At 37.6% G+C, this 25448-nt stretch overlaps 1 protein-coding gene across 6 annotated transcripts in view; it reads right to left on the reverse strand.

The window, feature by feature from the left end:
* TMEM117 (transmembrane protein 117) overlaps positions 1–25448 on the reverse strand; it is a 441432-nt gene that overhangs the window by 179001 nt on the left and 236983 nt on the right. For 5 of the 6 annotated variants that reach the window (XM_032493269.1, XM_032493270.1, XM_032493272.1 and 2 more), the window contains one exon: positions 12260–12359. The exons of the other annotated variant lie outside the window; for it this stretch is intronic. In XM_032493269.1, coding sequence (XP_032349160.1) covers positions 12260–12359 — 100 coding nt within the window. The remainder of the gene's footprint in view (positions 1–12259; positions 12360–25448) is intronic. 6 annotated transcript variants of the gene reach the window in all.

Here is a 25448-nt window from a genome sequence, read left to right on the forward strand (position 1 = left end):
GAGCTGTGGGAATGGCAGTAGAGCAAAAATTTTAAAAGATGTTAAAATTAGTAAAAAGTCTTCATTCAGAAAATGCAAATTGTGAACTATATTTTAAGCTGATCTCATTTATGAAACACTATAATTTTTTAAATTAAGTAACACTAACAATATTAACAGTCATAATTCCACATGCTTTATCTTGATCCCACAGCAGTTCACAGCTATATTCCCTAGGAAATAATTATTAAAAGTAAGCCACCCCCTGAGCTAATGGCAACGATACTTAGTAACGTGGAATGAGAAGTAAAGAATCAAATGAAAGACCATGGAGAATTGGGGGAGTGGGTCATGTGCTGGTGGGAGTGTGGACCGGAAGTTTACCTAGATGACACTCGATTAGAATGGGCAGAATGATGGTATGATTGTTTTTCTCCATATTATGAGCTGGAAGGAGGGGCGGGGGGTGCCTGTCCTGCTGTCTGGAGAGGCCAGTTTCTTGCATAACTGGAGCCAAAGCCCAGGCATAGTGATATGGGTCAGTTTCTCAGCAAGGCTGGTATATAATCAGGGGAGTCTGCTCTGAGTATCAGAAAGAAGCCAAAGCCAGAGCTGCTCTGCAAGAGGCCCAAAGTGAGTTGCAGACGTACCCCTGGAGACCAGGGAACACTTACTGAGCACCTCCATTGCCCTGCGGCCATCTGTGTGCCTGTGAGATGCTGGGACTCAGTGAGGAAGGCCAGCCCGCCTCTCGCCCGCTTTACCTTCATGCCTGCTTCTCTGTTGTACAGGCTCCTAGCGCCGAAAGATGCTTCCCCGTGGTTTCCCGTCAGCCTTAATATCGGATGGTTAGGACTGCATCCTATATGTCAAAATACCCCCAGGCCAAACTTCCTGGAATCAGCTGACAGAAACAGTCCCAAACTTGCCTGCATATTAGTATCGCTGGGATCCCTTTAAAAATTCCAATGCCCAGGTTACAATGCAGGAAATTAAGACCCTATCTCTGGGAGTGGAACATAGGCACCAGTGATCTTTGAAGCATCCCAGGAGATTCCAATGTAAAGACAAAGTTGTAAACACTGCCTTATGGTACACGGGTAAAAAAAAATTGATAAAGGCAACCAATTAAACAATAAGCCTGGTTCATTGTACCCACATAGAAACCGCCTCAGAGCTTTACATATATTAACACCTTAATGACAACTGTATTCATTTAAGATTTGCACAACGCATGTTCATTAGGTACCCACCTGCCTGCACACCCCTGCCTCACGATAAACCAAAGCTGGTCAGTCAGTCAACAAACACAGCACGAACTCCAGGTCTCTCTCCACCCGTGCTGCTCATGGCTAACCTGTCCCCCATAACAGGCATTGCATTAACGCTTCAGGGAGTGTGAGTGTGAAAATGCCTTTTGTCCACCTGACCCTTAAATGTTTGGGTAGGATGAGTGCTAAGTGGTACAAAGGCTCGGGGTTTTCTCATCCACTGCGTCTCCCCTGCGTCTTAGTAGTCAGAACAGAACAGGGAGAACCAACCCTTCGAGGATGGGTACGTTTATGAGGTGTGATGGAGACGTTCCAAAATGACACCTGCCCGAAGTTCACTCCTCACGCCGCCCTCTCCACATTCACGCCGTGCGCCAATCTGCAGCTCACAGAAAGCACAGAGCAGGCGGCCAGTAGCAGAATTTGTGCTGAGGTAAGAGCCTACTTCTCATTCCTGGTATTTTTGCCCCGAACTAAATTTTGATGCCTCTTTGTAGGGAATGCTCTCTGGTTCGACACAGCTCCCCCTCCCCGTCTACTCCACACCCCCTTTTATCTCATACCAGATGGTTCACACTGTTACTAGAGTGGCCTACCCCTCAGGGTATTTGAATTTGCCACTGCAGTATTTATTATTTATACAAGTTTAACAGAGAAAGCCACTGTCACTCATGAAAAATCTCACCACAAATTGATGACTCAGGATACAGAAAGAAGGCTGGGAAGATCTGAGGAGACCAAGAGACGGTGTAGCACATCACACAGTACCCACACTGGCCAACCAGGCAAGTGTTGTGAAGGGCTGGCTGGGGCAAGGCCCTCAAGGAGACTCCTTTAATAAGAGGAAGGTTTTTGGGGGTGAGGGCTAATTAGATTTATTAATTTTAATTTTTTTTAATGGAGGTACTGGGGATTGAACCCAGGACCTCATGCCTGCTAGGCATGCACTCTACCCCTGAGCTATCCCCTCCCCAGGAAGTTAATTTCAACTGCAGTGATAACTCCATTTTTACCATATTTAATATATTCTGATCTTTTACTCCATCACTCATTTGTTATTATCCTGTAGGTGCTTAACAATGTATTTGTTAAGTGACTAGATTAATAAAAAAGTCCAATGTGTCTTGGACTATGAAAGGTTTGTAACTTTGCAGCATCAAAATTTGGAAAATATTAAAAAAAAAAAAGGCACCTAGAGACAACTTACTGGATGAGTTTTACAATGTAAAAATGATTTGTGGGAAAAAAGGCAGTTTGAATGGAGGCAAAAATAGGGAAATATCGAGACTAACACAATACTAAAAATAAATCTGTACCATCCTTCACTTAGCAGAATATGCTCTGAGCCTCACAGGGCTTTCAACACTAGAGAACATATTTTCACAAAAATACGATCTATACAGATAGTCAATTGGAGATGTCAACAACTTTAGAAAGATACCAATGGCACCACCGTAGAGATTTTTAGGGCTAAGAAAGCAATGCACGTGAATAGGTATTAGAAATAATTATTCTGCTTATTTTCTTAAGTGTTCATATAATCAAGATACAGGATTTGTAAAATATATATTTGCTTTACTACACCTGGTATACATTATTTTTGTATTTTAGAAAAAAATGAATTTTAAATGGTCTTTGAAAAGACATTTTGTATCTCTACCAATATAGTAAATCCAATTTGTTGATAAATAAACAAATATTTCAACAATTTTATCATTTTAATTATACTTAGTCCCCTTTTAATACTCAAAAGCATCATATAATGAGGTTGCATAATAAACTATAAGGTCACTATATAAATAAGTATTCATTAAGGGAATTAGTGAGTTTAGATATCTAGCATCTGGTTAGACAGAAGATTGATTCATTCTGCTCAATTTTTATTGAAGCAAAATAAAATGCACTTTTTTTTCAGATCTGCACTTAGATTTGTCAGAAATCTTTCATTGATTCTATCTCCTCTAGTTGAAATTGAAAATGTCAAATAGAAATTAGGATAATTATAAGATAAGTCAAGGGAAAAAGTACTCAGATCTTGAAAATTATCAGCTTTCATTTTTCTTCAATAGCAAGAGGTTCACAGCATTTTTTATGATGTATTTTAAAACCTTTGTGAGAGGTGCCATTCTTTTCAATGAAAACAGATGGCGTCTCTCCAGGTTTCCTGTTTCATCTCAAGCGCTTGACTCATTTAGGCAACAGTTCTCAAATAGACTCTCCTCTTAGTAGTCAAGAACAGTCTGGAATTTTTAAGTGGGCACGTGTGGTGTTCTTCCTGTAAGCCCTGGTCTATAGCACTGAATAAACTACTAATGTGAACCTAATCTTCTGTTCTATTTGATAACCTTCAGAAATGTCAAAGGTATTTATTTGAGATCATACTTAACTAGTAAGTTTCATTAGTATTGCATGCTTAGCTGACCCCTTTCTTTGTGCAACGCCACGTTCACAAAGCTACGTAAGAAATTCCACGGAGCAACTTGGCAGACTTGGGAAGATACTGAAGTCAGCTCAGGTCTGGGCTAAACCCTAACACGTTTTGTCAGTGAGGGCAAACGGAAGTTCTGGATTTCCCAGTCAGCCTTCAGATGCACAAGAACAGAGAAGAATAGAGGGCACACATGGTTCTCCTTAACTATTCGTTTCAAAATATTCCTTCTGTTCACTCAAATACTTCGGTCTCTTGAAATATGATGTAATCGTTTTTATAAAGTGACAAAAGACTAAGGACTAAGCACTTCATTGTTATAAATTTCTTCTTGATGTTTATAGAACATTTAACTACAAATACAGTACACGCCGTGAATATAAAAATCTTCAGTGCTCTAAGAATCACTGGGGCAAACAACCGCTTAAAGGGTAACAATTTTATGTAAACAAAACACTTAGCACTTAAAAAACCAGGAACTGAAGTAGCTATCTTAAGAGTATTACCATATAAAGCTATTCTTTTACTTTCTTCCAGCCTCAGAAATAAAATGTTTTCGACCACCTATATTTGTCAAAAGGGAACAGGAAAAAATAGCTGACTTTTCTAAAGTTTAAAAGTAATAGTTTGGCTGGGATGTGATGTACTATCAATCACTTGGTACCTAAAAAAATATGCACTCCCTTCTCCCAACTGATGACAAAATTCAACAAATTTTATTGGCACATGGGCAGAAAAAAAAATCAAACCAACTTCTATATCTATATTCCATGTCTTGTTAGTACCTAAAATATGCCCAAGAAAATTATGTAGCCTTGGCAGGTTAGTACGGTAGTTGAAAGCATTGAAAATTTTGAAAATTAATTGAGAATTTACACACATACACACACATAAAATAGTGCTTGGCCCACAGAAAGAGGCACTAAATAAAACATTTTAAAATGTACAAGGGGAATAATCCAACTACTTCTAGAATCACTATAAAAAGAAGCACACAGCTTCATTTTTGAGGTTCTAATCTGAGCTGATATTAACAATGAGTACTCATTTCATTATAGAATCGACTTTTAGAGGAAAAAAAAATTATCAATGTCTCCTGGCTTTTACTGAAACTTCAGGCAAATGACTGATAAACGGTGCTTTAAAAAGCATGGAGCACCATGTTAGAAAAGTCATAAAGAATGTGTGGACAAAGAGGACACCTGCCTTGTGGAAGTATAAACCCAGTAATAGAAATGAAGTATAATGGAATGGAAAGATGCTACACCTAAGCTGGGGACAGAAAAGATGAAGTGAGCATCTCCTGCCTCTAATGGGACTGTCTTTCTACAAGAGATGTCCTTAGTGTCTTTCACATCTTAATGTAGTTCAATCCAATACACTTTCCTAGGTGCCTTTCACACTCTTAGAATAATATATTCCATAAATTTCTAATAAGTGAATATAAATTACATACACTGTACCTATAACATACTATGGAATTTCTCATAGACATTGAGTTTAGAGAGTTATAGCAGAGCCAGAATTTATGCTTCTATTCTTACATATCTATATGCTATACTACAATCTATTTTACTAAAAAAAAAGAAATCTTTTTTTTATTTTACATTATATTGTTCGTACTTTAAAAATTCAAGAATTCTAAAAATTAAGACTCTTGATCACCATTTGTGATGCTATCTGAAAACAGGAGGTTAGACCCTCTTGTCTTATTAATTTTTTAGTAAGAACTTATTATTTTGAAGGAACATGAAACACAATGTTAAAATATTTATAGATACATTAAAATATTTATATATGCAAAAGCAAAATGACCATATTTCGTTCCTTTTAAATTTTCTAATGAGAAGGAAATATATATAAAAAAAATTCCTCTCTTAGACTCTCTGTTGCAATCAAATAATCAAACAAACTGACAATGTTTTTTGGCAATTATGAGTGACATGCAATCTACTGTCCTTAGGTTTTCTCTGTGTGGTAGTTAATGCTGGTGTCCCACCCAGATCCTCTTCACTTACTGGTACGCTCCATTCCTCAAGAACATAACACCCGCCCAGAACATCAAGCCAAGGACAGGCTACCTGAGGCCACATGACTGCATCTTTGCTTGCCTCCTTCCCCATCTCTCTCCTGCGTCTCTCATCTCCTTACAGATTTCCCTGAAGAGCACTTTCACAATAAATCATGTGCCCCCAAATCCCGGAAGCATGCTCTTTCATACGGTATCTCACTTAAGAGAGAATCTTTACGGAAAGTCTATTATCTAGTTAAATGCTTGATCCAGTTTCCAATTTCACTGTATAAAATAAAATAATGGAGTGCAACATAAATTTACCAAACATGAATCAACTCACCAGAAAGTGGACTGTAATCATGAACGGGCTTCAACAAACCAGCAGGCAAAGATAGCAAAAGGGAAAATCTCAGAGTAACGCCGGGCTCTTGGGTCCAGCTCCAATGATTAAATACCTGATTTGCCCCTTCCATGTGTCATATACATTTGTTCAGTGAGTTTACTAACTATGATCTTTCTATCCCGTGTCTCACAATTTAAATTCTTTTTTATTAGGAAGTTCAGTAAAGCTATTATTGCTACTTTATTTGAGATACTAAATCAATTCAATTATGCTCTTTATTCTGTCATTTTGAAATATCGGTGGAAAAGAAATAATTAGAAAACTGGCATTGATCATAATATGAATTGACAAGCTCAATTCCAGACAGAGTAACAAGCTAGATGTGATGTCGGTTATATTCCAGGCTACTGTTCACTGACAGACTTAGCATTTGCAGAACAGTCCACCAATGTATATGACAGAAAATTTTGAACCAAATAAACTATTATTAATTTGGTGAAATAAAAATAACATAGACAATCATACCCCTGCCTTAGCAAGTATGCAATAAACATGGGGACAATAGAAAAACTCACCAAATTTTAGGTATGTATTTAAAATTACAAAATTTAGTTCATATTTTCTATATTTAAGCTAGAAGGAATACTTTACTCTTGAAGGCTGCAGAAATATTTCCACCCTCTATAACTGAACACTAACCCAGAAGCATAAATTATTCTCAAGTATATGCCATTCTTTAATTCTCTCTGTTTCTGTCCACTGAAGTTTAACCGATTTCCTGTCTTACATAGTACAGTAACAGCTCTCTGCTTAAGTGGCTGAAGGGCTATATTGCAATCTAGCCTTCTTCTGTTGCTCCAGGAGCAGAACTATGCCCCTGACAGCAATGATGACCATTCGAGGAACCCTTTGGCGAGCTCTAAGAGGCTCAGACTTTATTTTACCAAAGAATGCCTTTTATACTCAAAGGTTACATCACCATTCCAAGAGGATTACATCAACCATCTACTACTTCATTCAAGCGTGTTTCCTAGCACGTGTCCTCCTGCTCATAGAAACATGCTCAGTAACGGAGTTTGAGACCCACGCACCCTGAACAATACAGCTCTCATCCCTCCCCATTTTCAAAATTGTAGAATGCCCATTTTAACACCACTCAGTCACAAAATCCAATGAGAAAAAAAGAGAAATAGAACTGAATGCTTATGTGCTCTTAAGATCTATCTGTTTACTCCTTCAATAAATATTTCTCGAGCACCTGCTTCATGCCTGGTACTGTGCTGGGTGCTGGGAATACAACTGGGAACACAGCTGACACTGTAGCTCCGCTCAAGAAGTTTATAATCAAGTAAATGAGAAAGAGTTTTCAGCTTTGCCTCTTAAGTAAACACAATCTTTCAAAACGAAGATATTAGCAACATAAATACAAATCAAAAAAATCTCTCAGAGGAAGTAGAAAATGTGTGAAAAATAAAAAGGCAGATTTTATCACTCAAATATTTAGAAGGATAATGTGGTATTTACACACAAAACAGGCATAATTAAAATAGAAGGATAAAATATACTTTTAGAAACACGTTTTTTTCCCCTAAAATCATATTCTTACAGCTTAGAGCTTCCAAAGAGAGAAACAAATAAGCAAATTTTACAATTTTATTTCCTGTTTTAATCCAACTACAAAGGCTATGTTTCATGAATCCAAATGCATTTTCCACATGAAGGTACTGACTGAGCTTGTCTGGCTTTAAAGGAACTCTGAATTCAAAGAAGAAGAAAAAAAAAAAGCTGTTAAAATCACACATAATTTTAAAACCAAATGGTCACTATGAGAACCTTGAAATAAAGGTAAAGACTACTGACAAACAAGGGAGTTGTTTTATGAGTGTACAATGTGACCCCATGGAGTTAGCTTTGCCAGTAGTGGCATGAATCCACAAACACCCACAGGTAACACTGGGAATGGCATGTCAAGCTCAACCAGGGTTCTGCGACCACTGAGAGCTATACACACAGAATGTAGTTTTATAATGTAGGAAACTTTATGACAACTTCAGTGTCTCCCATCAGAATTGTCTTTAGGTCATGGCTCAACTTCATTTTGTTTGTAATTTCCTTCACCTCCCTACCACCATGAACTTCAAACCATTTTTTTTTTTTGGCCATGTTTTATTTAACCTTTAATATATTTTAATTTAAAAAACTAACAGTACATTTTGGTCTGAAGTGGTCCCTCTGCTGAAATGCCAGTTGCTACCTATCATTCTGGTTTTCAAACCAAAACCCCAAATATTTAATAAATAAACATTGGAACTAGCTGTCATTCTACTCCAAACCAGCTAGCCTAGGGAAAGAGGCCAGAGACAGGAGGCAGTAAGATCCTGGACCTGTGACTACAGGGACAGTGGGCAGAGAAGTAACAAAAGGCTGAGCAGCCCCCAGTGTGGCCCCCATTTTTTGGCAGGATAAGGGTCATGTGCATCCTCCTACACTTAATTCCTTTGTATCTTAGAAGGTAAAAAGTTAAAGTCAGCTCAGCTTTGGCTTCTGGTCTGAGTTAGGATGCTTACAATGGAGTCCAATGTCCTCACCACTATTAGGAGCCAGGCGCCACTTACTGCTGGAAGAGAAAGCCGTCAGGGCAGGAGAAAGCAGGGGCTGGGGAAAGGGGGTGGATGATCAGCTGTAGACAGACAGGAAGTGACTCTTCCCTCTGGTCTTAAGTGAGGGGCAGAAGCAAGAGCCGTTATGATGTTCTCAGAACCCCCTGCCACCTGAGACCTTGGCGGAGGCCAGGACCTCTGTCTTCCAGAGGTGGAGGTGGTAAGGCTGGAGCAATGTGCTGTGGGACTGGCCGGCCCTCCTCCATCCTTTGCTTAACAGCACAGAGCGTGGGCAACTGTGGGGACACGTGGCAATGGCGTGGCATGAGACACCCAGAACTTTTGTTTTATGCGTGTCTTCATGATAGAGCTCTCCTCCACAACTAGTCACATGAAGGACCAACTCAGCACTGAATTACAGCACTCATCACTTCATGTATTTCTTGTCCTAATTAAAAAAAATCTATTTGACAAAAAAACTTAGCAACTTTAACCCTGACATATACGTATAGCGCTCTGCACCAAGGCTTTTACCACAGAGCCCGGAAAAGTCAGGACTGCCTATGAAATGGAACCCAGCAGAATTTGACGCCCAGCCGTGTGAGGATCAAAGATATTTGTCAGATTGGCTGGTACTGGCCTTGCCTGTGGATTACATCAGTCCCGGGATGCCTTTTAAAACCGTCAAAAGTTCTGAATTATTTCCACCGAAGAGAAATCCTCCATTTCCGAAATACACTGAAAGGCACACTTTTATTGGAAATGTCAATAGTCCTTCGCTTTTCCACACCAGTCACCTTCATCATTGGTATTCATTTCATGATGAGAATCCTATGGACAAGTGAAGGTCAAGGCTTCCTGAGACTCCTCTCATGAGGAAAACTATTATTTTTTTTTAAATGTTATCAATGTGCACATATGTAGACATATAAATATTTATATGGGAACTTACCACCCAGTCAGCAAATAGAAATGGGAATAGAAATGATGTGGTCTGGGAATCCTCCTTGTGTGACTGTATTTTCAAATCAGGAGAGAATCATTTCTTTTGCCATTTCTATCCCTGTGTCTAATGGGGAAAAGTCAGTATTTCAGATAACATAAGCAGAAAGGGACTTGAATTCTCCCCCAGTTTACAGAAAGGAAGTGAGGAAAGGCCCCAGAAGGTTAAGTGATTTAAGATCCCATTGCTGGGTTAAACCTACAACACAGTTTTCTTGAGTCTCAACCCAGCCCTACTCCTGTGGTATGGGAAGTGTTGATTAGAGCAGTAATCCAGGGCTATAGGAAAAGGTAAAAAAAAAACTTATCAGGTTAGCCAGGAGAAATAGAAGGCATTAAAGAAGTAAGTTTAGGAGGAACTCTGAAGATCAGCCAGACCTTGGAGAGAGAGAAAGATCACAGTCTGCAATGTGAAATTATTGGTAACCCCCTAAACCACAAGAGTGCGGAGTAGAAATCCAACCAGGAATGGTTCAAGGTCTTTAGTCAGAGTCATACCATGCATTTGCCTCGCAATGCTGCCGAGGCGTCAGACCCCACCTTACGGTTCAAAAGAAAAATAGCCTAATTTAAAAAGTAATGATGTAACCAGTAAATAGAGGCAGAGCTACATATGGCCTAGGAAACACCATTTTGAGGGAAAGTCTGGGGAGAAGTTGAGTGGAATTGGGTCCCAGATAAATAATGATGTCGTCATGGGAAAGAAAATGCTTTATGCATCACATGGCTGACTTGAGCCTGTAAACTGCAGAGAAGCTCCTAGGTTTTGTTGGTCTGTTGCTTCTCCCCGGACTTCGATCACAGTCAGTGTCGGGCAGAAGTGAGGAAGCAAGGTACCCTATTGTTTCAGCCTACTCTAGCACCGGCCATACGAAGGAAACTCCTGGACCCCAGGCCTGGGATAAGGCAGGATTCTCACACCCTTGGGGCTCCACTGAAGGGACAGAAAATCTGGGAAGCCTAAGGCTTAGATCAATGAGCTGCCTTTGCCCACTTCAAAGGATTGGGCCCAGTCAGGGGTGCGGGTCCAAAAACACGAACAGTAACAATAAAGCACTTATATCTTCCTTACATATCAGCATTTTAAGTTCTGCCAGCAGGGCCACACATTTAATCTTCATACAAAACCTGTAGCACTGGTAGGAATGATTAATCCCTTTAAAGAAATGTACATGCTAAGATTCAAAGGACTGTATATTATACGTGGAGGTCAAAGCATAGATGGCAGGGTCAGAGAATCCAAATTTCTGGAACTCCTGATCCAGTCCTCTTTTCTACTTTATTAAGTAGGTGCACCATAAAATGGAGTCAAAAATCATAATCTAAAATTAATGCAGAATTTCCAAAAGGCATTACCTAAAATTTTAAGGAAATTACACGTTTGAAGTTCACATATTTCCTTCTAAATAGTTCTTCCCAATGGAAATGGACCACGCAGCCTGGTCTCCATGTCTAGTTCACCCTAATTGCTATTTACAGTGATTACAAATAAATAACTTTTTCAGATTATGATTTTAGAGTCAACTGAATGGGATGCATCTGGTAATTTGTTCTGGTAACATTCTAAAATTGAAGACAGGTGAGAGAAATCTCAAAAACAGGCTATGCAAACTCTTCTGTGGTTACCTGATACGTCCGCAAGATGGTGGCATTAGTCGCAGTTAAGATATAAATGCTTCCTGCTCCCTGAAAACACCTGCTCTAGGTAAGCAGTAAAGCTACCATTAGAAGTGGCAGTAACTGTTGTGACAAATTCCCTTAAGTATTAGGAACACACCTGTTGGGGCAGGTCTGGTCACGTTTATTGTGGGCACCATCTTTCTTTTGGTCAGTCCCCTCATTTTCGAGTGAATGAATGAATAAAGCTAATTAGGATTACTTACACTTAGGAAGGTGTCAGTGAAGGTTAAAGTGTTCCACTTTTATGAGGAGTTATGCTCTTTGCACTCTGAGATTCTCTTCTAAACTTACAGGGCTTACGGTCTTTAAGCTACACACTGTCTTTAATTAACCCAGTGGGGTTAAAAAGAAGCATTTACTCTCTCGGCAGATGAGCTCAGCATGAAACACGGTTTGTCCATTTATTACAGGGTTATAACAATACAGACTAATAAGACACAAAAGAGATTAAAACAGACAACTCTCAGAACTCTTCGTTACCATTAAGTTAGCAGATTCAATGAGAATATAGAAAACGATCTTTCAAGTTCTTAAAGAATGTTTCATATGGTCTTCTGACACAGGTCAAAAACAACATTTCTTACCTGAAAAGTGCTCATGTCGGGGAAAAAAAATCTTCACAAATTTATTTAGAACTTCACAGGGATGAATTTTCCATTAGTTTTATGAATGTGTATACGTTTGTATGTCCACATACATGCCTATGCATGTATTTTTATATATACACAGATACATGTATTTTATACATAAATATATCCTGGTGGAGAGCCATCATTAGCATTGTAATTGTGTTGATTTTTTTCCAGATTTATCTATACTCACGAATACGTTCCACCTGAGAGGTAACTATTTTGTCCTAAACCATCAAAAGCAGTGTCTACCCAACATTATGAACATGTCTTCCATCTGACGTTTGAAATGGGTGAAGTTAAAATTTCTTACCATCCAAGCTGTGACAAAGTCCCCCATCCAGGTCCCTACTGCAGCTAATTTCATGAAACTTTCATTTCGGATGCCCATATAGTCTGTAATGACATATGCTCTGTGGAAACAAACACACAAGACATTGTCCGGACTCAGAGGGCCATACAGTCAAAAGCTTTCCGGTTCAGCAACAGGCAAAGGGACTTTTCCCCCTTTCAATGAGCTGTCTGGCTTTTGTCTCAACACACAGGCTCACGAACCTGAAAGGCCTAGGAAGAGCTCCTAGGGTGTCTGGGTCAGTTCCAATTAGATTTAGAGACTGACTGTGGTTATTACCAATTACCATGTGCATTTCGTTTTTGAGCTGTAGGACTGACAAGAGCTTTTGAAAAATCAAACAGAAATACTCAGCAAAGGCAGCATTTCAGGCTCACCCAAGGATGAGGAGAGCAGAAACAATTCTTGAATTAGAGGAACCTGAAAGGAAGAGAAGAGCTCACTTTCCTTCAGTGCTGGCAAGTCAGAGCCATTGAAAGGGTGCTGGGAATACGCTTGAGATGGAGTGTCATATCTGAAAATTGTTCGGGAGCATATCGAGGCTTGAGGAAAATTTCCACACGGTGAAGCAATGTAAAATTTGATTCAAATATATGTGGTTGAAATTATTACTTAAATAACAATGACCAGAAGATTTAATTTCACCACTCTGTCTACAAAGCTAATTCTTGTTTGCTTGCTATAACACCAATTCATGCTCCTCATAGCTCAAAGAGGCACATCCCACCATTAAATACAATTAATGAGACCACACTTATTGTTTATCAAGCATTTTCATTTTCTCGTTTGATAGTCAAGAAAATCCTAAGTGTTATTTTTCCCAATTTGTAATTTCTCTGAGAAAACCAGAGAGATCACTTAACCTGCCCAATCAAAACCATGTAACTAATGAGTGGTAGTGAGGAACCAAATTTCTCTCTTCTCTGTTTTTTAACTCTAAGTTTTTTCACTGAGATTTCCTTTATTCTAATTGTGTTCCTTTTCTTAAGCATAATAATGCTTGTACAACTTAGAGTCCTAGTTAAACTTGATTCTTTAGATTAACTTTACAACAATATGCAGTAGAGAATGACATGTTTATTAGTTATCTACTGAAACGATGAAGAAGCACATTTTTGAAGTCACTGAGAGTTAAACCATCTCCAATTCAGTTTCTTTTTTCCCTAGAGTTATTTCAGATAGTTTTTTTCCATCCATAAAAGAAACATATTCAAATAGCTTTATTAACAACAAAAACAAATTTATGAATTCTTACAACTCTTTTTCCATGTGCTTCATTCATCACTTTGGAGGGGCTAGGTAAACATCTTAAGGTCTCATCTCAGAATTCTGAGTCTCTAATTCCATGGGTTTTCATAATAGACAAAAAAATTTGAGCTACCATAAATTGCCTGCTAACCATGTGCTAGAGATTGCTATTAGCACTTGAAATACAAAATCTCTATCAATTTCCATATTAGTACAATGAAATGTATAGTTATTCCTGGTTCACATATATGGGACTGAGACTTTAGAGAGCTTTTGCAACGTTTTCCGAGGTCAAGCATTTAGCTGATGGACAATACTTGAATCTAAATTTGATTGACTCCCAAATCCAGGCACTTAACCATTGTGCTATATCTTCTTCCTACAAGTGATAGTGGAGGTATAAAATACACAAAGAATATCTCAGCTCCCCAGTGTTTTAGTAAGACAGTGGTGATCAAGGATTATTTCCAGTGAGGATAATTCATAATAAGAAGTCAAGAGCAGCATCCAGAAGTTACAGCTCCCCAGAGCTACCATCAGTCTTGGCCTCCCCCTTATAACTGAGTTGACCAGTCTAAGTGGTTCTTGGGAAGTGAACTCAGTGTATTACAACGTATTGGCTCTGATAATTGTCCAGACACCTACTTTGAAGATGTAATTTAATGTTGCATCTCTGTCTGTCTACTTTGTCAATTAATTCTAGAATGTGTAGGGTTCGGGTAGGAATTTCAGGCTATCTTCCCTGTGGTTGTACAGACATCTGTAAGAGAAGGCATCATTCTTTTATTTCAGTAACTAAAAATAGTAATGAGATGGTAAGCGTGCAACAGACCAATGATCGAGCCAAGAACAACTAAAAGAATATAAATAAAATATAAAAATTAATTCCCCAAATCTGCTTAAAGGCACTGAGAGCTGTTGAAGCAAGGAGAACTGGATAAACCAAGATACTAGATTGGAGAAAGTTGCGGAAAGGTTAGCTGTGTTCTCTCTGGGGACATTAGCTGATTCTGCGTGCAAGGCAAGAAGATGAGAATCCGGACTTTGGGCAGAGGGCAGTCTCAGGTGGTTAAAGAGGCAACAGTTGAAACAAGGAGTCAAGATTCTTGTGAGAAATGAGAGGCTCAGAAAGAAGCATGATACACAGTTGGCTTTCCTTCAAGACATTTGCCAAATTGTGAACTTCTGCAGTGGGGATGCTAAGAGGCTAAGACATTCTCTGTGAAGTGTGGCCGAGGTCTGGCAACTCCACCAAGCTGGGGAAACTAGTCTAGCTCAGAACCTGCCAGAGGGAATGGCCCAGGAAAATGCACAAGGGTATGGAGGGCTAGAGAAAACCAGAGATGGATGGATCCTTGATGAAACTATACATCAGTCCTTACCCAGTCCCTCCCAGGACTGGGTTACAGCGGTCAGCTCCTTTGCACCTAACAGAGGAAAGCGTGAACATTTTCTGGAAGAATAAAATATTACCAGGATCCTCTACACATTTTTATATATAACATCCATCATTCAATCAAAAATTACTAGGAAGTCAAGAAAATCACGGAAAACTGAGAGAAAAAGCAATAGCTAAACCTAGATAACAAGTTCCAGGACAGGGGGTCATTTTGTGTATTCCCTTCACTGCTGTTTCCCCAGAACTAGGGCACTGCCTGCAAATAGTAAGTGATCAGTACACATCTGCTTAACATACGAAATTACAAAGTGACCCAAGTTATTCATATTTATTTCTGTGTGACATGGGTAAACAAACCCATGTATATTAAACCCTAGAAACAGCAAGAAAATAAGACTGAATCATGAACTTTCCTATAAAGATATTAAAATATTCTTACATTGTTTTGTATGTTTATTCCATTTCTCCAACTATATTTGTATCTCCTTGACTGAAGAATAACTATCCTATATTTATCTAAAAAGATATATCAGCACAGAATAGAGAATTATTGTTCCTCTGTGACTGTGGGCAGATGGTGAGTACTGAATGTCATGATAACAATGCAGATCAGAGAGCGCAGGCAATTTACGAATTAACTAATATATTTAAAAGTGAAGAGTGATATATAAAACTTAGTAGTTATTCTTAATTTTGCTGCTTTGGACAAATGTAAAGAAGAATTACACATATGCAGACTTGCTGTGAAAACTTTCAACTACCACTTCGTTGATTTGCATACCCATTAACATTTAACACTGTTTCCTGCTCAGGTGAAAAAGGACAGACTGTGCATATATTTACATCAGTCATTTTAGCCATTTTGGAATATCACACTGGACTCTGAAAAAGTGAACTTGGGAGACAGATTCAAAATTAAATTTTATTTGCTAGGAGGCACAATTAACATTTTAGTTTTGTTCAGAGTTTTAGCTAATTATTTCAACTCTTCATTCATCTTTTGTTTGTTTTGCTTTGTGCTTTAGCTGGTTATTTCCACTATGCCCAGATCTAGAAGAGCTTGCAGTCCTACCCGCCTTCTAGGTAAATATTTATCAAGGATATTTTCTTTAAAGATTCTAAACAAGTTTCTTTTAAGGCTACAACTTGGGTTTTTATTTTTTTCTTGAGATTTCAAGCTTAACCATCAAACTTATAACATATGTGTGGAAACGTCAACATACAGGATCTTGGAGAGGTTCATGATTACCATGACAACCTGATAACATGAGCTACTAAGCCTGTCATTCCTAGGGAAACCTATGTGCCAAGTGGCCATACACTAAGCAGACACTAGCATGGGCTAAATAGTTAATAAAGCTATAATATAATGACTGGCCTTACAGGGGAGGGTCTTGAGACACTAACAACAAAAGCTCCAGTTTACTTCAGTCTTTTGCCCATACGTAAGTGGATGCAGTCAATGCCAGGTGATTTAGGAGCCAAATCTCTGCATGTTTAAGAAGAGGCAGTAAACATAGATCACCAAACCCATACGGATTCATGCTTCACTGAAGATCCATCTGTGGCCAGCTGGATTCAGAATGTCGCAGCTGTCTCTCTCAGCCATGTTTGGGCAACATAAACAAGACTGAGGGCTTCATACCCAAGTAAATCATGGATAAGGAGTTGCCTTACATGCGTACAGACCTGCGTTAAACACAATGAGACTCAAGCAACAACTCTACGTGTTCTGAAGGCTTGAGGTGAAAATCTGTCACTTATAAAATGCCAGAAATTAAACCTAGATTTATTCTATTAACCTTTCTCGATCTTTTTGCTTGTAATAAAATGGTTAACAGCCTTTAATCTAGTCACTTAGTCAACTCTTATCCAAATAACCACATTTTAATATTTTTGCTCAAAATTGCTAGTTCTTGACTATCGAAAGACTGTGATGGAGCTCAATATATGTGTATAAATCTTCCAGACAAGACCTAGGGTATGCAGCTATGGAGCAAGATCCAGGGAATGTCACCAATGTTGCAGGCAAGTGTTAGAAGGAGACTGGAATGGCAAAAATTGCATCTGGACCTAAAGATGCTTACAGATGAAACAGCAACTCAAGTTTCCCAGCTTCAGTCATTTACTCCCTCCCTCTAATTCCTATAAGAAAGACTACAGAAGAAGATTGTACACGGAGTTTTCATTGAACAACTCCACCTTGACTGTTGACACATGCACGTTACATCAACTTTTCTCTTCATTCCTTGCCTTCCTTCAGCCCATTCAGCGAAATTCATTTGTAGCAGATGTAGAAACCCTAGAATAACATCAATTTCTCCCTCTCTTTTACCCTCAACATTTGATTAACCACTAGGTTTACTTCTCAAAGGCCCTCAAATCTATGCTGTTTTTCTGTCATCGCCACTACGAATGTCTGAACTCAATTCATAATCATTTCCAATCTGATTTACGCAGTAGCCTCCCATTTCCCTGTGACTATCTTCCCCTTATTATAGGTTCTTTATTGCCACTTTATTGGGTTATACCCAAGGTTCTTTCTGGGGAATAAATCTGGTATATACTAAAGGAACAGAAGTCCTGGAACCAGAAAGTACTGGGTTTTGTAAACCACCTCCCCACTCTATGACCCAGGACAAATGATCAACTTGATAACCATCCATTCCCTTGTCTGTAGAATGGAGATAAAAATATCTCCCCTTCATGTAATCCTCAAGTAGGATGAACCTACTGGCTCCCATTTCCGAAATATGATCATGGTTCCCTTAGAGTAAAGCAAGCATAAGAAGACCCTTCACTCTCTCCAAGCGACCTTATTTTTTAGACTCATCTTTCATCTCGCAACTCCTTTGTTCAGGCCCTCTTCTCCACCATGAAACCAGTCTCATCAAACATCCCATTGTTCTGCAACTTTTCTTGGCCTCTCTGCATGCAATGCTCTCTTTGCCTGGAATTCCATCTGCTTTCTTCTGGCCTTAGATTACTAACTCAACCTGTCCACTGAGAAACCTCCTGCTATTATCCCCAAAAGTCATCCCTTCCCTGGTGTTACTGTACCACTCTGAATACACTTTTATGCTAAATAAATTTCCCAAAGTAGTCTAATGATTTTCTCACCTTGCCCCTCTCTCCCACAAGACTTAGGCCATCAAGGGTAAAGAAAATGTTTCTTTCACCTAGGCAGGTAAAGTTCTTTCTCCAGTGTGTAGTGTGATTTAGGGTTACACAGATACTTAAATGAATTCAGTAGTCAACTGATTAATGTACTGAAGATGATTTAGATCATCAGACACCAAGTCCAAACTAGGAAGAGGATTAAAAAGATAAAAGTTAAAAACAAGGATTCGCAATATAAGAAAATCTAAAAGAAAACATCAAAGATAAATTGTGGGTCATGTAATTAATTATGACATTCTAACAAAATTAGAATAGAATATCACTGTATCATTTTTATACCTCTTCTAGAGTGAAAAACTAGAGGCCAGAATATAATAAAATCAAAATGAAGAACATATCTTCGACTTTCTGCAATCACACACTGTAAATTTATTTCACTTGATTATAAGTTAGTTGACTAATAATAAAATTAGTAAAATATTGTAAAGTCTGTGCATAGTAACTACTGAATCTTACTGTTTTAAAAGAATCCTCTTAAACGAGGCTAGATCTCAACATGTAGCTTTGTGCACCAATTTGCTGGCACAAACAACGAAAGAGCTACATAGCAAAATGCACTTATTTTATCCATGTGAAAAAAACGAGAGAAAATTTATTTCACCGACCTTCAAATGCATACTGCCAAACTACATTTGTTGTTTGTCCTTTAAAGTCAAAATTTAGAAGCTTACAAGGTTATAAAACAATATAGCCTCAAAACTAATTTAAAAGTTACAGAATTCTTGTGGTTATACCCAAGTTTCTTTCTGAGTTCCATTTTTTCTCAACTTCACGAACACCTCAGGAATATACAATCTAAATGGAGGCTGAAAATGGACCTGTCTTACAGAAAACAAACTATGGTTACCAAAGGGGAAAGGGTGGGGGGAAGAATAAATTAAGAGTATGGGATTAGCAGATACACACCATTGCATATAAAATAGATAAGCAACAAGGATTTACCATATAACATAGGGAACAATATTCAATAATTTATAATAATCTATGAAGGAAAATAATCTGAATAAAAAATTATCTACATATATATATAACTGAATCACTTTGCTGAACACCTGAAACTAACACAATATTGTAAATAAACTATAGTTGAATAAAAAAAAAAGCCTACCTTATACTTGTAATGAATTAAATAAACATAACCAAGACACTTCATGTATCTTTACTAAAGTCATTCTAAAAATAATAGAAAGGAAAAAAATTTAAATCCTGAGTTCATTGCTAAGAGAATCCTAATAAATCCCCAAGGGAATCCAGAGAGTCACAAATTACCTAAAATTAATTTCATATCTAACTTAATCACATTTTAATGTTAAGTAACATTCAATGTGTTTATAACTATCTAAGATATATCTGAATTGTAAAAATGATTTGCAAGCTAAGCCAGAATGGCTGGCATTCATTAATTTATCCTACATAACGATGCTTCTTTCCAAACTAATTAGAAAGTCACACAATAACTTATAGATTCTGCTAAGATTCTGATGCTGCTCAAAGTAGGACAAAAAGCAAGTTTGACTTTGATGGGTGTGTGTCACTGAAGGCAAGTGTTCATGGCTGTTAAAAGGTCAAAATAGATGAGAAATAATGGAATGAAAACACTGGGAAATAAATACAGTAACTTTTGTCAGAACCTGTATTTTTTCTACTGTGTGTAACAAAATAAATAAACATAAAAAATGAGACTGTCTTTTTACTTCCTACGAAATGTTCAACGTATGACCGCTTTGTGATACTGTGATAATTATTTTTTTTCCTTCCCTCCTCTTTCCCCTCCTTCCCCTTCTCCTTCTCTTTCTTCTCCTCCTTCTTCATCTCCTTTTGATATGAATTTAGTCACCTCTTATTCTCTTCCCATTGACTACCCAACACTACTTCTCAATCATTTATTCCCTCTTCTTGTTGAAGAAGTTTTTGGCTCCAACATTGTGAAGGAGAGGGGCTATTTTTTTTTTTAAATCTAAGAGCCCTTCTTGCAGCATGTGAATTTATACTAGATAAGCATTTATTATCTTCCATATTCATTTACTCATTAAGCAAATCATTACTGGTGTCTCCCTGTATGTAAGTGAACTCACTAGTTTCCAAGGGAAAAGCAATAGCATCTCAAAGCTAGCGGTCACTTCCTGGATCATCAACCAGCACCTCTTGTCTAACAATTTCTTCCCTCCTACGCCACCTTTCCCCAGTCCACACGGGCAGAAGCTTTGAACACATGGATACTCTAATAACCAATACTGTTGATAGCTTGTTTTCCCTTCTCTGGTAACTTAGAACCAAGATTCAAAGAGAGAAAGAGGAAATCTCTGTTCAGGGGGTTGAATTGAAAAAAAAAAAGTCCAGTAATTATTAGTGACCACTTTCTATCCCCTGTAAACTGGGAAACTAAATTTGCAGCAAGAAAGAGTCTGGGATTAACAGATACACATTACTATATATAAAATAGATAAATAAGAAGGACCTACTGTATAGCACAGGGAACTAGATTCAATTTCTTGCAATGAGCTATAATGGAAAAGAATCTGAAAGAGAATATATATACATATGTAGATGTATAACTGAATCACTTTGCTGTACACCCTAAACTAACATTGTAAAATGACTACACCTTAATAAAAAATAAGAACTAAAAACATTTAAAAAGTAAAGAGAGCTAGGTGACAGAGAGAGATAGAGAGTGGGGGTGGGGAGGATGAGATGGGGGCAGGCTGACTCATGTAAAGGAGAAGAAAGATAGGAGAGAACATTGGTGCTGTGAGAGTCTAATTCCAGTGCCTTCTGGAGACCTGCATTCCTGCCCTTTGGAATTATTACTAGAAATTATTACTGCCCCCATCATTCTTCTTAAGCTAACTTGACCGAGTTTCTGCTAGTTACAATAAACTGAGGTTGGTTTTCAGACAACTCCTAAGAGGAACAAGGATAAATGTATTGTGCCCACTCTTCATGACCCTGCCCGAGACAAAGAGAAGACTTCTCTTTAAAGCTCAAGGTACTATTTACTTACACAAATGTTGTAAGTGTGTCAAAGTTTAAAATAAGGTTCCCCTCCCCAGCCAAAAAATGTGTATACATAGTCTAGTTAAAATCAAACCAATCTGTTAGAATGTATCCCCATTTCGGAGATGTAAGGCACACCATGAGAGTGTGTCAAATGAGTGACAGTAAGTGAGGGAGTATCTGTGCATTTAACAGATAAAAAGTAGATAAAGAGGTTACAACTCTCAGCTTGCTAATCTAAAGGGAACCTTTGGATTGGTTTTGTCTGTTTATTTATTTTTATATTCCATGTATCAGTGAAAACATACAGTATTTGTCTTTCTCCATCTGACTTATTTCACTTAGCATCATACCCTCAAGTTTTTCCCATGTTGTCACAATAGCAAGATTTCACCTTTTTATGGCTGAGTAATAGTCCATTCTCTCTATACATATTTATCACATCTGCTTCATCCATTCATCCATTGATTGGCATTAGGTTATTTCCATATCTTGGCTATTGTAACTAATTCTGTAATAAACCTAGGGGTGTGTATCTTTTCAAATTAGTGTTTTCATATTCTTCAGACAAATACTTATAAGCAGTCTAGCTGGATCATATAGTAGTTCTAAATTTTTTGAGGAATCTCCATACTGTTTTACATAGTGGTTTCACCAATTTACCTTCCCACCAACAGTGTATGAAGGCTCCCCTTTCTCCACATCCTCTCCAACACTTGTTTTTCTTGCCTTTTTGATAATAGCCATCCTAATATATGTATAAGTAAATAGCACCTTGAGATTTAGGATAACAGCCAACCTAATGAGGTGCTATCTCATGGTGGTTTTGATTTGCATTTCCCTAATAATTACTGATGCTGAACATCTTTCCATGTCTGTTGATCATCCGTATGTCTTCTTTGGAAAAATGTTTATTCAGCTTCTCTGCCCATTTTTCCATTGGGTTGTTTTTTTTTTCCCCATTGTTGAGTTGTATGAGCTATTTATATATTTTGGATATCAACCTCTTATTGGGTATATGATTTGTAAATATTTTCTCTCACCTCAGGATTCAGGTGTGAATTCATGGGGCCAAGAATAAAATACATTATGATTTGTTCATAATAATTCTTTCCATTTCTATACCTGCCCATTGTCCTTAAACCAGATATCTGTGCTTCAACTGCCTCTTCAATGTTATTTTCCAGAAGGCTCATTGGTGTCACACGTAACAAGACTCTGGTGGTAGGATTACATGTGAACCTGGTGGATTGAGAAGATATGTTTCCCTTCTCCAAACTCAATTAATGTGGCAGCATAGGAAGAGAGGAATAGGAGTAGGAGAAGAGATAATAAAAATGAGAAATTTTAATAAAACAATTTAATACATTTTAATAAAATTTTGCAAAACAGATTGAAGAATATTGATGGTTTCAACCTTTTCTGCAGTATGAAATTCTTCTGGAGTACACATTAAGGAAGGAGCTAAATTCTGCCTCTGAGCAGCAACTATACTCAGGGACTGGAGGCTCAGTATTTCTGAATGTGAGAGAGAGGACAGATGGAACTTATAACAGGGAGATGGAAATCCTGCATGATAAGTAGTTGATGTAACCCTTTCCAGCCAATAAAACCAGAAAGTGACTTTTGTCCCCCCAAGCTACGATGACTGTTTGCCATCTGGAGAAATTCAAGCATAGAGTTAGACACCTTAGTGAAAACAGAAGTTACAAAAGTACAATTTTTTAAAATATCAAACAGTGAGTCCCATTACCCACAATACTGTTTATCTAGGCTGAAGTCAAGTTTTGTCTTAAAGAAAACTGACCAGCTCTGCCCTCTCCAAAAGGCTTATGAACAATTGAAGATCCCCCAGTGAAATCAGCAAGTTCCCATCAACCACAACCCCCCTCACCTGTCCTGGTCACGAGCCTGTCTACACAGAGACCTTCCAATCATCTTCCATTGTCCACTATTAAAAATGAATGCATTTCAGACATTACCATATATTTGAGGTGAATCTCTAACTAGGAAAAAAAAAAGCTCAAAACTAAACAAAAATGAGGTACTCACTCAGAGGAAATGGACAATACAGAAAGCAGAGAAAAGAGTATGAGGACAGGATAAAGATATTTCTCAGATCTGCAAAGTCCGTATTCAGTTATATGCTTTCTAGAAAAAATACAACTAAAACTAAGACTACAAAAAGATTGAAATAAGATGTAAAAAAGGCTGAAAAAAAAACCGTGCAAACAACAACAAAAAGAAATGTGGTAGAGCTATATTAATATCAACTAAGGCAAAATGTGTTACTATAAATTAAGGGAGAACTTTACTAATAATGAAAGAGTCAACTCATCAGGAAGATACGAGGTGCTCAAAACACAGGAATTAAAATGATAAATGGTAAGAAAAAAAACAGACAAATTCACACGTGAAATGTATGAGATATTAACATATTTTTCTCAATAACCAATGAAACAAGCAGACAAAAAATAAGTGAGGACATAAAGGATTTGAAGAGGACTGGCAAACTCTATCTAATATATATAAATAAATATATGGATGTATAAATATATAGAATACCTCACTCCACAGCTACACATTCTTTTAATGCAACAGAAAATATTCGAGATACTGAAAATAAACAAGGCTATTAAGCAAACCTCAAAATCTTTTAAATGATTGAATCATATAAGATGTTCTTTGATCATGATGTAACTAAACTATAAATTAACAATAAAAAGATAACTTGACAATCCCCAGATCTTTGGAAACTAAGAAATGCACATCCAAGTAATATGTGAGCCAAAATCAAAATTTCAGTGGAACAGAGAAAATATTTTGAACTGGATAGCAACAAAAATATTGTGAGATAACACCTAAAATCATGCTTATACTTTAAATTTTAAATAAATATATTAAAAAAAGAAGAAATGCTAAAAAATAATAAAGAATCTTTCTCAAGAAATTAGAGAAGTGGCAAAATAAATTATCCCCAAAATAAAAATAATAAAAAGGTCTAAAAATAGAATTTAATTAAATAAGCAGGAAGAAAAAAGTGGAAATATGCAGTAGAGAGAATGAGCAAACTTGGTCCTGTGAAAAGACATGAAATTCGTAACTCTCTCTCAGGACTGATCAAAATATAAAGACGGAAGGTACAAGTAGCCAGTGTCAGAAGTGAAAAAAGGGCATTGCTACAGACCCTGCAGATTAAACAGGTAAGTGTGCACTTTATGAAATTTAGATGAAATCAACACATTTCTAGAAAAACATTTCAATTGCCCAAATGAGCATAGGAATAAAAAAAGAATTTTAAAAAAAGATCTATTCACAAAATTGAATTTATAATTAGAAACTTTGCACGAGAAAATTCCAGGCCCAGGGCTACACCTGGACACCAAGAGAAGTGCTCAGGAATGTGTATAGCATCATTATTTATCATAGCCTGAAACTGGAAAGAGCCCGAAGGTCTATCAGTGAAGACTGGATAAATGTATTACAGCATGGCCATACAATGGAGACTCTTCAACAACGGGAATGAACAAATTACTGCCATACAAAGCCTAGCTGAAGCTCAGAAACTTACATAAAAGAAGCCAGACCGGAAAAGAGAACATACTGTATGATTATAAGTATATGAAGCTCAGAAACAGGCAAAACTAAACTACAGTGATTAGGGAAGTATTACAAGTGGCAAAACTACAAAGAAAAGCAAGAAAGCAAAGAGCGTAGAAGTGAGAGAGGGATTACTTTGGAGAAAGAGAGAGGTTTATTATTAGGAAAGACAGCCAGAGGGCTTCTAGGGCGCTGGCGATATTTTTTTTTTTCAGTACAAATGGTAATAACATGGGCATTCACTTAAAAACACTTGATAACAATTCCCCTTGCAATAATTAAGCTGTCCATATGTGTTTTCATATACGTATGCTAGTTCCACAATTTTTAAAAATTACCAAAAATAAAATACATCCAATTATAGAAATTATTGAGAAATGGCAGTTATCACTGTCATAGGAGAAGCACTGGGATAGCAAAAGACCAACAGAGCTTCTGGGAGAAGATGAGTTTTATGCTGGATTGGAGGATGTCGCAATGGGAGGGGGAGGAACAACAGAAGATTCCTGAAGTGTGAGCAATCCTGTGTGTGTTGGAGCAGTGCAATGCATGAAATATCCCAGCTACAGCAAGGATAATTTGAAGGAATAATAAAAGATGGAGCTGAAAATTAACGATGTGGTGAAGGGCACTGAGTACCTTCAAGGTAATTTAGCCCCTGTTTTAGAACCTATGGACAATGCACATTTGGAATTTAGACTGAGTCTCTCCCAGGAGGCGCTGCAT

This window comes from Camelus ferus, chromosome 12 (assembly GCF_009834535.1).
Source record: "Camelus ferus isolate YT-003-E chromosome 12, BCGSAC_Cfer_1.0, whole genome shotgun sequence".
In the NCBI taxonomy this organism is placed as follows: Eukaryota; Metazoa; Chordata; class Mammalia; order Artiodactyla; family Camelidae; genus Camelus; species Camelus ferus.